Here is a 13,567-nt window from a genome sequence, read left to right as displayed (position 1 = left end):
GCAGCAGAATCGAATACATGAGGATGCAAGATATGTGTTAATCAGAGTGTGTTTTGAGGAGTTGTAAAAGTTTAAGACGATCCAATAGATGATTTCCAGCACAATATAAATCTAGGCTCTTTATCCTACAAGGTTAGAGCAGTCATTTAAGGTTTTAATATGTTTAAATAGCTTTTGGGAAGATTAATCTGGACATAGTACCTCTGAGACACAGCAGGAGAGTAGGGAAAGGAAAAATCCTGAAGGGCAAGACAGTGGCAGTGGGGACATTACTAATGTCAGTGCTGTACTAGCTTCAGCAGCACATAGACTAATAATGTGTCTGTTACATACTAGGCACTAAGAGCTTTACATGTATTACTTTCCTTACACCTCACAAGAACTCTTTAAATAGGTACTATATTATACCCATTTTACAGATAAGGAAACAGAACTTGGAGTTTAAGCAGCTTGCACAAGTTTGTACAGGTGTTTGACTCCAGAGCCAGGACCCCCACTAGAGCACACCACCTGGAGACATTTTAAGAATGAATATTAGTAAATGAAGAATATAAGACTTTGACAATAGAAGAGGGGGTTGTGTTCTGTAAATTTAAAAAATTTTATTGAGTAACTCTTATGTGCCAGGGTCTTAACTGTATGAGATGTTTTATATGTTTAACCTATAACCCACGGTTTGGTAAGGTGATCCAGGATCATTCCCATTTTACAAATGAGTAGCCTGAGGCTTGGTGTAACTTAAAAATAGTTACCTCAGAAGTTTGCTGGATGCCACAGCAATGAACACTCACAGGATTAAAATTCAGGTTGCTCCTTCCAGTAAGCACCACGTTTCTTTCCTAACCAGGGACTCCCTACTGTGCACAGAGACCTAAAAGAATGCAGACTGAAGAGGACAGCCACTCTGACATACTGTGTATAATTTTTAAGCCACAACTCAACTCTTGTTGTTGAACATGGAGTTTGGGGATGGTTCTGAATCACAGAATATTGCCTACAGTAGAGGAAAACTGATGCTGTAAGGAGTGAATACTTTTGGGTATCTGCTATAACTGGTCTTTGTAGAATCCCGTCTATAAAACGAGAGTAGCAGCGTCCACCTGAAAGGATTGTGAGATCAGCAGTGCGGAGAACCTAGCAAATGTTCAAAACACACTATTACAACGAAATGTATTCCTATTCTGGCAAAAAAAAATATTAAACCACACTACATCTATGAAATCTTGTACAGATTCCTATCATTGTTCTCCCCCCTATTCATCTTTACGCATAAGACAAACTTATTTGTTCATTTTTGGACCTGAAACGGAAACGAGTTACCGTAGCAACTGGAAAAAACAAAACCAGAAGGATTAAAATGCCACTCTTGCTGCTTTTAATTAAAAACCCTAAAAAGGCATACCCACTTGGACACTTGGATGTTACTTAATTAACAATCAGTAAGGAATAGATACTGAAGCAGTAAACTTAAGCGATGTCGAAAAGTGATGTTGACCAACATGGATTTTCTCCCTTACGACCAGTTACAGCTGGAGTCAGAGAAAAATACTTTTATCAAGGCCTTCGGGTATCCTGCAGAAAACGGACAGAAAGAAAATTCTCTTTAGCCCATGCATAAACACTGGAAGTAAATCCTCCACTTCTATTTTTAAAAAGATGTTTCTGCGTTTCCTATCCTCTTCTCCCAACTACAAAATCCAGCAGGTAGTCCTACATTATTCTAAGCGCAGCCCAGATACGTTGGTGTTAGGGGTCCAGCGGCGCCAGGCCAGCGCAGAGCGGCCTCGGGAGGGGGCGCTGCGCCGGGTGCGGCCGCAGCGGGCCGGCGCGAGCGGGGCTTCCCCGGGTGCGGGGTCCGCGGCCGCCCACACGCACCTGCGCTCAGGGGAGGCGAGTGCGCGCCCCGGGCTGCAGCTGGCGCTGGCGGCGCTTGCGCTGGCCGTTGACGAGCTTCTGCGCGATCTTGCGCTCGTGGCCGCCGGGCACCGGCCAGTTGGTTCGCAGTTCCCGCTCGCGCCGCGTGCGACCCTTGCTGCGCCCGGCCCCGCAGGCCGGGAAGTCGCGCAGGTAGTAGTAATCCAGGCAGTCGTAGAGCTCCTCGTCCGAGCTCCCGGGCGGCCACCCCTCGGGAGGCTGCGGCCGGCCCCGAGCCTCTGCGCCCAGAAGGGCCGCGTCCATGTCTCCCGCCCGCGGGCCGCCCGCCCGCGCGCGCCCTTCCGGAGCGCCCTGCCCGCGGGGCGGGGCTTGCGGCTGACGTCACAGAGCCCGAAGGCGACCCGGCGCCCCGGCGCTCCAGCCGGGAGAACTGCGAACCGTGAGCCCGCGCCGCCCGCGGGAGACGGGCCCTCGGCAGAACCCGCCTGTGGGCCCGGCGGGGACGCCCCCGAGCCCCTACCCCGGCGACGGAGTGCGTAAGGAAGACGGGTCTGCACCCCTGCGGGTACAGCTGGTGTTAGGGGACACGGGAGGACGTGAGACATTCGCTTCTGGAGACCATCTCTGGTATCGCAGTGGTGGATTCTTAAAACCTCTGTCCGTATAAACGACTGAAAGGAAATCCATGAAAATGCTAAACGTGTGTCTGGGGCCCCTGAGCGGCTGAAGTCGTGATCCCGGGGTCCTGGGGTCGAGCCGCGTGGAGCTCGCTGCTCCGCGGGTCCGCGCGCTCACTCTCGCGTATCGGAGAGCTCTTAAATACGAGTATTTCTGGCTGGGAGGCCAGGGTCCATTAGCTCCTTCTCCTTTCCACCCTCCCGGGTTTGGTCAGGAGCATGAATGACTTGAGCTCGGGGAGGGACAGTAACGGAGCGGGCTCCGCGCCTGCGACCACCGCCAGAACCGAGCGGGAGCGCAAGTCCTCGGTCGGGAGACGCCGGCGCTGACCGCGACGCGCGGGGGCTTGGGGTGAGGGCGGGAGCAGAGGGTGGCGGTGCGGGGGGCCCTGGGTGCACCGGGTGTGCGGCCCCGCGGGCTGGGGGAGGGGGGCGGGGGGCGGGGGCCGGAGGGCGGGGCGGGAGTAGTCGGGGAGCTCTGCTGCGCCGCAGCCCCAGCCCCAGCCCCTGCGTCCACCCCCACGCCTAGTGATCCCGTTACTGCCTGCCTCGGCGCTGCTCTCGCGGAGTTCCTGCGCTGAGCGCCGGGTTTCGGAGGCTCAACTAGCCCAGATAATTCTCTTCCCACAAAAACTGAGGCTCTCCTCTAGAGGATTTTCTTTTTAATAGATGAGAAGTCTTTCCATACTTAGGAAACAACAACCCTTGGCACGTCTGTGATCCCCCGAGCGCCGTGGCCGCTGAGTCCCATCCCCCGCTCCCTGCAGCACGTGCCTGGGGTCACGGCCTACACACCGGCGCTCTGGGGCGGTCGGTGGTTCTAAGTGAACCCGTCCCAGGACAGCGTCTTTAATAAAATACTCAGAGGATTTTCTCTTCCACCCACGGGTTACATTTGCTATTGCCAAGGAGAGAAACTAGTATTTATCCTTTTACTACTCTCCCACACAGGTTCTTTTTAAAAAATCTCTTTAAAAAATATTTTATTTCCTTGAATGAGATGAGCATGCAGAGAACTGAAGCGGGATGAAGAGAGGGAGATGGAGACACCCCCCCTCCCGCTGAGCAGGGCCCATGTGGGGCTGGATCCCAGGACCTGAGATCGGGACCCCAGAGGGATGCAGACGCCAAACCAGCTGAGCCACCCAGGCAGCCCTAAAAAAAAAATCTCTTTAGAATTTGTTGTTATGAAAATATTCAGATATCTTAAAAGTGCAAAGTATAAAACAGTGAACTCCCATCACAGGGATTCAACAATCGTAATGACCCTGTCACATGTCCTTCACATCTCCCTCTTTCTCTGCTGCAGACTTTATGTCCTTTCACTCCTATATTTCTCAATACTTCGCTCTGAAAAACCAGATTTATTTCTTACATAACTGAAGTGTTATTTTCACACCTGACAAAAATCAACCAGTCCCCTTATTATCTTAATTCTGGGATCACATTTCTCTGGTTGTCTAAGAGACATCAGAATACAATTCAAAATATATATGAAATCTATACACGAAGCTTACAAGGAAGTCTCTCATATTCTAGGGCAGCTTCCCTGTCCTTTTCGTTTTCCCCTGACAGTGATGTGTTGCAGAAATTGGGTCAGTTGTCCTGTAAAATGTCCCACTTTGTGAATTTGTCTGCTGCTTCCTGGTATCATTTAACTTGTTCCTCTCTCTTTTATATTTCCTGTAAATTGACATTGGATCTAGAGGGTTGTTTATACTCAGATTCAATTTGGGGAACAAGAAAACTTCTTAGGAAGTAATGTGTGTTGGCATCACACCAGGATATCCACAATAGCTCACTGTTCCAATTTTAGGGATGCTATGACTGATCAGTGAGATCAGGTGGTAACAGCCTTGCCTTGCAATTGTGAATGTGGTTCCACATAAACTTTTATCTAATGATTTCATCTATACTTCATTTCTTTATTTGCTATTGTGTTCATTTGCTTTCATTATGGGCTATGAAATGTAATTTTTTTATTGAAATGTAATTTTTTAATTCAATCATTCCCAGGCCATTTGGTTACTCTGAAATACATTTTGACAAGAAAGGCTAAAAATATTTAATTCCCTTTTATTTTTTTAAGTTTATTTATTTAAGTAATCTATACACCTAATGTGGGGCTTGAACCCATGACCCAGAGATCAAGAGTCACATGCTCTTCCAAATGAGCCAGCCAGGTGCCCCTAATTGCCTTTTAAAGATGAGTTTTCAGGTGGCTCAGCAGTTTAGCTCCAACTTCGGCCCAGGGCGTGATCCTGGAGACGTGGGATCGAGTCCCACATCAGGCTCCCTGCATGGAGCCTTTTTCTCCCTCTGCTTATGTCTCTGCCTCTCTCTCTGTCTCTCATGAATAAATAAAATCTTAAAAAAAAATAAAGAGTTTTCAGGGATGCCTGGGTGGCTCAGTGGTTGAACATCTGTCTTCAGCTTAGGGTGTGATCCCAGGCCCAGGAATTGAGTCTCATATCGGGCTCCCTGTGAGGAGCCTGCATCACGCTCTATGTCTGCCTCTCATGAATAAATAAATAAAACCTAAAAAAAAAAAAGGAAAAAATAAGTTTTCAGGTTCTAATAGACTCTACTTTTTTTCCTCTTGAGAATCATTATAAACTCATGGATCTTTTATTTTATTTTTTTTTTTCATGGATCTTTTAAAAAAAACAATGTGTTCAATCAATTTCATTCTTTTTTATTATTATTTATTATTTTTATTTTTTAAAGATTTCCTTTATTCATGAGAGACACAGAGAGAGGCAGAGACATAGGCAGAAAGAGAAACAGGCTCCATGGAGGGAGCCCGTGTGGGACTATTCTTTATTTTCTTTAAATATTTTATGTATTTATTTATTCATAAGAGACACACACACACACACACACAGAGAGAGACACTTAGGTAGAGGGAAAAGCAGGGTCCATGCATGGAGCCCAATGTGGGACTCGATCCCAGATCCCAGGATCATGCCCTGAGCCAAAGCGGATGCTCAACCACTGAGCCACCCAGGCGTCCCCATTTTTATTCTTTTTCAATACTCAAATTGTTCAGTCTTTGGCCAGTGGGAGCTCCTTCATGTGATTCCTACATTCTATTGGCATTAACCTAGTAGTCTTGTTTTCTGGTGAACCACAGTGTCCATCCAGGCTCATCTTTTTTTTTTTTTTTTTTTTTTTTTTTTTTTTCATCCAGGCTCATCTTATACATTGTATGCCACAGACCTGGAATCAGCCATTTCTTCCAAGGAGTCATTGATCTTTCTAGTGTAGGGAATGGATTTAGATACAACAATCAAAGTCATATATTATGTTTCTTCGTCTTTATAAGAACCCGGTGAAATATTACTGTCCCAGTTTTCCAGATGACAAAACAGTTTAACAACTTCCTGGAGGTTGTATAACTAATAAAAAGCAGAGCCAGGCTAAGAATGAGATCTTCTGACCCTTAGATAATTGTTTCTTCCATTTTACTATGCCCCTTTACATAAACCCCTTACTTGTCAGTTCATAGATTGCTAAATAAGTCTAGCTTCTGAGATGATGTTTAAAAGCAGGTGCTACGATCTGTCTTTGCTATCTTGCCTCAGAGCTCTGAATGAATTCTGATGATATCATTGCAATAAGATTTTATTTATTTACTTTAAAGATTTTATTTATTCATGACACAGAGAGAGAGAGAGAAAGAGGAAGAGACACAGGCAGAGGGAGAAGCAGGCTCCCTGCAGGGAGCTGAGTGCAGGACTTGATCCCGGAACCACAGGATCGCATGTTGAGCCGAAGGCAGATGCTCAACCACTGAGCCACCCAGGTGTCCCTATCTCATTACTTTCTAATGAATTATTGCAACCACCTCATAAGGTAGAGGAAAGAGAAATGGAGATTCAGCCAGGTCATATGGCCTGCCCAAGGCCTATGGTGGAGTGACTCCCTGTGTCTGCCTTTGGGCCATAGCAGAGCTTGCTCTTGTCTCTGATATCCCTCTGATGAGACTTGTGACACTCATTCGCAAACTCAGAGCTGACTATGGCTTATATTCAACACCTCTTTCGCTTCCTCATTTATTCATGCATTTGCATTACTTTTGTATTTGTCTAGCTCCCCTGTAAGATTAGAAACACCTTTGCCCATACCTCCATTTCCTATTCACAGTGGGTATAAAAGAAATGCCTGTTAAATAAATACATATATGTATGTACAAACAACTAAAACCTTTAAAAACTGTTAATGAAAATGAGGAAAATTTAAATAATTTAAACCTCATTAATTCATTTGGCATATATTTACTAAACATCTACCATATACCAGATATTGTTTTAGACTTTCAGGATAAAGTCCCTGCTCTTATGAATTTTATATTCTAGAAGAGGCAGACAATAAAAAAAAATGTAGTATATGCTCTCTCAGTGATAAGTGCAATTAAGATATATGAAGCGTGAAAATGTTATGAATGTGATATTTTAGACAAAGAAGTTCATTTTGGGCAGTTCATTTTGGGTGGCTTAGCGATTTAGCGCCACCTTCAGCCCAGGGCGTGATCCTGGAAACCCAGGATCAAGTCCCACGTCGGGCTCCCTGCATGGAGCCTGCTTCTCCCTCTGCATGTGCCTCTTCCTCTCTCTCTCTCTCTGTCTCTCATGAATAAATAAATAAAACCTTAAAAAACAAAGAAGTTCATTTTGAGGAGGTGGTATTGGAGCAAAGGGCAAAATGAAGACACCAAAAGTGACATGAGCAAGATAGTAGACTAGGAAGCTCCAAACTCTTGTTCCCACAGAAGACATTCAAACAAACAAGCAAAAAACAAAAACCTTATAGGAATTCTGGCAAACAACGTAAATATCCAATCAAGAAAAAGCCACATTCAAAAACATTGAAAATTTTGTACTGTTTTTACTCAGTCTTGCCCCACAGCTTTCATGGCATAGCAATAATATTGGCCTGAAAGAGGCAGCAGCCCAGTCCACAATTCCTTCCTTTGAAACCAGAGGGAGCAGAACAGAACTTACTTATAACATTTGATCTGCCTGGGGGCTGAAGAATTTGTATCTGCTTTGTCTAACCCAAAGCTTAGATAGAAAAGTGGTAAGCACTGCTCAAGAAAGCTGCAGAGGGATTACAGACCCACAGATGCCTGAGGGAAGACATTACAGGTGGAGATGTACAACAGATTATCTAGAGCCACGAGAAGCTGGATGAGACTCTGGAAAATTAAGACTTTCAAAAGTAGCCATGTATACAGGGGAATTAGTAAAGCCACACAAGTTGAGGGAAGACACATACTCAAAGGGACATGAAAATACCTTGAGCTTTCACCTTGAGCTGATCTCAAGGTCTAGAGAAGAGCCGAATAATTAGAGAAGGGTTGCTTGAATGTGATGCCAGTCTGCAAAGACTAGGAGAGATGGATTCTTTCAAATGCCCAATTTTCAACAACATCAACAAAATTACAAAACATACAAAGAAACAGGAAAATATGATCCATTTAAAGGAAGAAAATAAATTGACAGAAACCATCCCTGAAAAAGGACAGGCATCAGACTTACTAGACAAAGACCTTTTTTTTTTAAAAATTATCTTTAAGTACCCTGAAAGAGCTAAATAAAAACACAAAAAGCTAAAGGAAATCATGAATATTATATGTGCACAAAATGAGAATATCAACAAAAAGGAATTACAAAAAGGAACTAAAATTTTTTTGAGCTAAAAAATAAGTAACAATTTAAAAATAGAGGAGCTCAACAGCAGATCTTGAGCAGGCAAAGAATCAGTGAACTTGAAGATAGGACATATGAAATTATCCTGAGGTGAAAAGTGAAGAAATGTGAACAGAGCTGAAGGAACATGTGGGCATCATCAAATGGACTCATATGCATTATGGGAGTTCTAGAAGGAGAAATGAGGAAGAAAGAGGCAGAGATTATTTGAAGAATTAATGACTAAAAACTTCAAAAATTTGAGAAAATACATGGACCTACAAGTCCAACAATCTCAATGACTCCAAATAGGATTAAACCCAAAGAGACAACACCAAAAACACATTGTAATCAAACTATGAAAAGAAAAGACCAAGAATCTTGAAAGCAGCAAGAGAAAAGTGATTCATCATGTACAAGAGATCCTCAATAAAGTTTGAGCTGGGGCACCTAACTGGCTCAATTGGTAGAACATGAGACTCTTGATCTCAGTGTTGTGGGTTGGAGCCCCACAACGTGTGCAGAGATTACTTAAAAATAGAATCTTAACAAAATTTGCAGCCAATTTCTTGGCAAGAACTTTGGAGGCCCATAGTGAGTGGAATTATGTACTTAAAGTGCTTTAAACAAACAAAATCTGTCAACTGAGGGGCGCAGCGGTTTAGTGCCTGCCTTTGGCCCAGGGCGCGATCCTGGAGACCCGGGATCGAATCCCACATCGGGCTCCCGGTGCATGGAGCCTGCTTCTCCCTCTGCCTATGTCTCTGCCTCTCTCTCTGTAACTATCATAAACAAATAAAAATTTAAAAAAATTCTGTCAACTGAGAACTCTATATCCAGCAAAAATGAGGGAAAAAATAAGACATTCCCAGATGAATAAAAGCTAAGGGAGGTCATTACCATTTATTGGATCTGACTTCCAATAAATGCTGCAGAGCCCTCTAGGTTAAAATGAAAGGATTCTAGACTAACTTTTAGCCATATAAAGATTTAAAGGTCTCTGTAAATGGCAAATACATGGGCAAATATAAAAGCCAGTGTTACTATAATTTTTATATTTTTTATATTTTTTATATTCTACAAGATTTAAGAGACATGCATGGGGATAATTATAAATCTATGTCAATGGGTTTCCAATACATAAAGATGTAATTTGTGATATTAATAACAAATAGCATTAGTTGTATCAAGTGCAGTTTTTAATTATTATGAACCATCACTTGCAAGAAACCAGCTTCATAAAAGAAGCCTATATGTGTGATTGAAGTCAAGATAGTATCAATTTGAAATAGATTGTTACAATTTTATGATATGCAATCCTCATGGTAACCACAAAGAAAATATTTATAGAATACAAAAGGAAAAGAGAAGGGAATCAAAAGTGTCACTACAAAAAATTAAACATAACGGAAAACCATAACAAAGGAGATGAGGAATGAAAAAAGCTATAATACATAAAATTTTGTGTGATACGTACTAAAACAAATAACAAAATGGTAAAAATAAGTGTTTCCCTTTCAGCAATTGCTTTAAACATAGAAGGATAAAACTATCTAATCAAAATATATGCCCCAGATTGGGGCAGCCTGGGTGGCTCAGTGGTTTAGCGCCGCCTTCACCCCAGGGTGTGATCCTGGAGACCCGGGATCGAGTCCCATGTGGGGCTCCCTGCATGGAGCCTGCTTCTCCCTCTGCCTGTGTCTCTGCCTCTCTCTCTCTCTGTGTCTCTCATGAATAAATACATAAAATCTTTTTAAAATAAATAAAAAAATAAAAGAATAAAATCTTTTAAAAAATAAATAAAAAATAAAAATTAAAATAAAGATTTTATGTATTTATTCATGAGAGACACACACATGTTCCCCATAGGGAACCTGCTTCTCCGTCTGCCTATGTCTCTGCCCCTCTGTGTGTGTCTCTCATGAATAAATACATAAAATCTTTTTAAAAACTATTCTTGGGGCGCCTGGGTGACTCAGTCTGCCTTCAGTTTGGATCATGATCTCAGGGTCCTGGGATCAGGCCCCATATCAGGCTCCCTGCTCATCTATTCTAGCCATGCCTAGGTGGCTCAACCAGTTAAGCATCTGCCTTCCACTGGGGTCATGGGATCATGACCCCAGTTGGGCTCACCACTCAGCAGGAAGTCTGCTTCTCTCTCTCCCTCTGTGTGCTGGCTTGCTCTCTCTCTCTCTCAAATAAATAAATAAATAAATAAATAAATAAATAAATAAATCTTTAAAAATTAAAAGTAAAAAAATTTAAAAATCTTTTCTACCAATCTTTGTATTAAAAAAAATATTTTAGGGGATCCCTGGGTGGCTCAGGAACAGAGAGGGAGGATGGACAAATGTGCCCCATTCAGTACCTACAACTGAGGCATGCCAACCGCAACACTTGTGCCCCAGCTACCACCTTTCACTGCAAGTAGCTTTAGAGTGAGGCTTTTGCTTTGTAAATATCACTGGCAACAGTTTATAACAGCAAATGAAGTAGTAAATACTTCATGAACAAACTCTCTGCTCCCAATTTCAGCACAAATTGGATTAGATAATCATTTTCATGAAGATTTCCATATGCCACAATCCTAATCATATCTTAAAGTGAACAGAACAATTCCATGAAGATAGAGTTGATCCTTTCAGATTGGGCTTTTAAGAATTGCCTGTGCATAGTATTGGTAAAATATGAGTTCTGATAATCATGAACAAACAAAGCCTCACTTGAATTTAATTTCATTTTAAAAGATTTTTTATTTTTATGTAATCTCTATACCCAACGTGGGGCTTCAGTCTAAAACCCTGAGATCAAGGGTTGCATGCTCCACGTACTGAGCCAGCCAGGTGTCCCTAGTAATTTCATTCTGTAATACTTGATTATTTTGTAGTAGTTTTGGGGGGTAGATGTAATTTAAAAAATTAATAGAGTTTATTTTTGAGCTGTTTAGGCTTATGGAAAATTGATGGGAAAGTATAGAAAGTTTCCACAAACCGCTCACTGTTTCGTCTGCATTTGCATCTTGTATTAGTGTCATGCATTTGTTACATTGATGAGCCAGTACTGATACATTATTATTATCTAAAGTCCAATAGTTTACATTAGGGGTCACTCTTTGTGTAGTATAGTCTGTGTGTTTTCACAAATGACGACATGTGTCCATCATTATTGAATCCCAGAGAATAGTTTCATTGCCCTAAAAATCCCCCCACTCCACATATCTGTCCTTCCCTTCCCCAACCTCTGGCAAAACTATAAAACTCCTAGAAGATAATATAGATGAAAAATCTTTAGATACAACATCAAAAGCATGATCTATGAAAGACAAATTTGATTTTGGACTTTATTAAAATTAAAAACTCCTGCTCTGTGAAAGACACTGTTGAGAGAATGAAAAAGCATACCATAGACTGGGAGAAAATCTTTGCAGAACTTGCTATTTGATAAAAAACTGGTATCCAAAATATACAAATAACTTTAAAAACTCAACAATAAGAAAATTAACAGTCTGCTTAAAAGTGGGCAAAAGGGGGCACCTGGGTGACCCAGTTGGTTAAGCATCTGCCTTCAGCTCAGGTCATGATCTCAGGGTCCTGGGATCGAGTCCTGCAGGGAGCCTGCTTCTCCCTCTGCCTTTGCCTGCTGCTTACCCTGCTTGTGCTCTCTCTTTCTGTCAAATAAACAAAATCTTTTTTTTTAAAGTGGGCAAAAGATCTGAACAGACACCTCACCAAAGAAAATATACAAATGGCAAAAATGCATATGAAAATGTGTTCTAGCCTGGGTGGCTCAGCGGTTTAGCGCCGCCTTCAGTCCAGGGTGTGGTCCTGGGGGCCTGGAATCAAGTCCCTCATCTGGCTCCCTGTGTGGAGCCTCTTTCTGCCTCTGCCTGTGTCTCTGCCTCTCTCTCTCTCTCTCTCTCTCTCTCTGTCTCACATGAGTAAATAAATAAAATCTAAAAAAAAAAAAGAAGAAGAAGAAGAAGAAGAAGAAAAAGAAAGAAAGAAAGAAAGAAAGAAAGAAAGAAAGAAAGAAAGAAAGAAAGAAAGAAAGAAAGAAAGAAAGAAAGAAAGAAAGAAAGAAAGAAAGAAAGAAAAGAAAAGAAAATATGTTCAAGGACAGCCCGGGTGGCTCAGCAGTTTGGCGCTGCCTTCGGTCCAGGGCATGATCCTGGAGACCCAGGATCGAGTCCCGCATCGGGCTCCCTACATGGAGCCTGCTTCTCCCTCTGCCTGTGTCTCTGCATCTCTCTCTCTCTCTGTGTCTCTCATGAGTAAATAAATAAAATCTTAAAAAAAGAAAAAAAGAAAATATGTTCAAGGGGCACCTGGCTGACTCTGATAGAACCTGTGACTCTTGACGTCAGGGTCGTGCGTTAAAGACCCACAATGGGTGTCGAGCCTACTTAATAAAAAACAAAGTAAAAAAAATATATGCTCAACATCATACATCATTAGAGAATTGCAGATTAAAACAATGACACATGACTGCAAGCTTATTAGAATGGCTAAGTTTCAAAACTCTGACCACACCAAGTGTTGGTGAGGATGTGGAACAATAGGAATTCTCATTCATTGCTGGTGGGAATATAAAATGGTACAGTCAGTTTGAAAGACAATATGACAGTTTCTTATAAAACTAATTGTGATTTTTAAAGTTGGAAATCAAGCCTATGAACTTATTTGAAGTCAATAGTGCCATAAACAGCTTTTCTTTAAGAGCTAAACAAAGCTTAAAATACAAGTAACAATGGAGGCACCTGGGTGGCTCAGTCCGTTAAGCATCTGATTCTTACACCAGGACACCTGCACCCCGATGTTTATAGCAGAATGTCCACAATAGCCAAACTGTGGAAGGAGCCTCGGTGTCCATCGAAAGATGAATGGATAAAGATGTGGTTCATGTATACAATGGAATATTCCTCAGCCATTAGAAACGACAAATACCCACCATTTGCTTCGACGTGGATGGAACTGGAGGGTATTATGCTGAGTGAAGTAAGTCAATTGGAGAAGGACAAACAGTGTATGTTCTCATTCATTTGGGGAATATAAATAATAGTGAAAGGGAATATAAGGGAAGGGAGAAGAAATGTGTGGGAAATTTCAGAAAGGGAGACAGAACATAAAGACTGCTAACTCTGGGAAATGAACTAGGGGTGGTAGAAGGGGAGGAGGGCAGGGGTTGGGGGTGACTGGGTGGCAAACACTGAGGTGGGCACCTGACCGGATGAGCACTGGGTGTTATTCTGTATGTTGACAAATTGAACACCAATAAAAAATAAATTTACTTAAAATTTTTTTTTAATTTTTATTTATTGATGATAGT

At 42.3% G+C, this 13,567-nt stretch overlaps 1 protein-coding gene across 1 annotated transcript; it reads right to left on the bottom strand.

Moving 5' to 3' along the window:
• Nucleotides 1–1,352: 1,352 nt before the first annotated feature.
• On the bottom strand, nucleotides 1,353–2,231 carry NUPR2 (nuclear protein 2, transcriptional regulator). Its single transcript, XM_077908373.1, has 2 exons — nucleotides 1,876–2,231; nucleotides 1,353–1,572 (listed from the first exon to the last, which is right to left on the bottom strand). Exon 1 carries the CDS (start codon nucleotides 2,176–2,178, stop codon nucleotides 1,882–1,884), a length of 297 nt encoding a protein of 98 aa, XP_077764499.1. The 5' UTR covers nucleotides 2,179–2,231; the 3' UTR covers nucleotides 1,353–1,572; nucleotides 1,876–1,881.
• Nucleotides 2,232–13,567: the final 11,336 nt, after the last annotated feature.

Source organism: Canis aureus, chromosome 8, assembly GCF_053574225.1.
Source record: "Canis aureus isolate CA01 chromosome 8, VMU_Caureus_v.1.0, whole genome shotgun sequence".
In the NCBI taxonomy this organism is placed as follows: Eukaryota; Metazoa; Chordata; class Mammalia; order Carnivora; family Canidae; genus Canis; species Canis aureus.
Note: the sequence above shows the minus strand (reverse complement) of the source record. Positions and strands in the feature narration are given on the sequence as shown.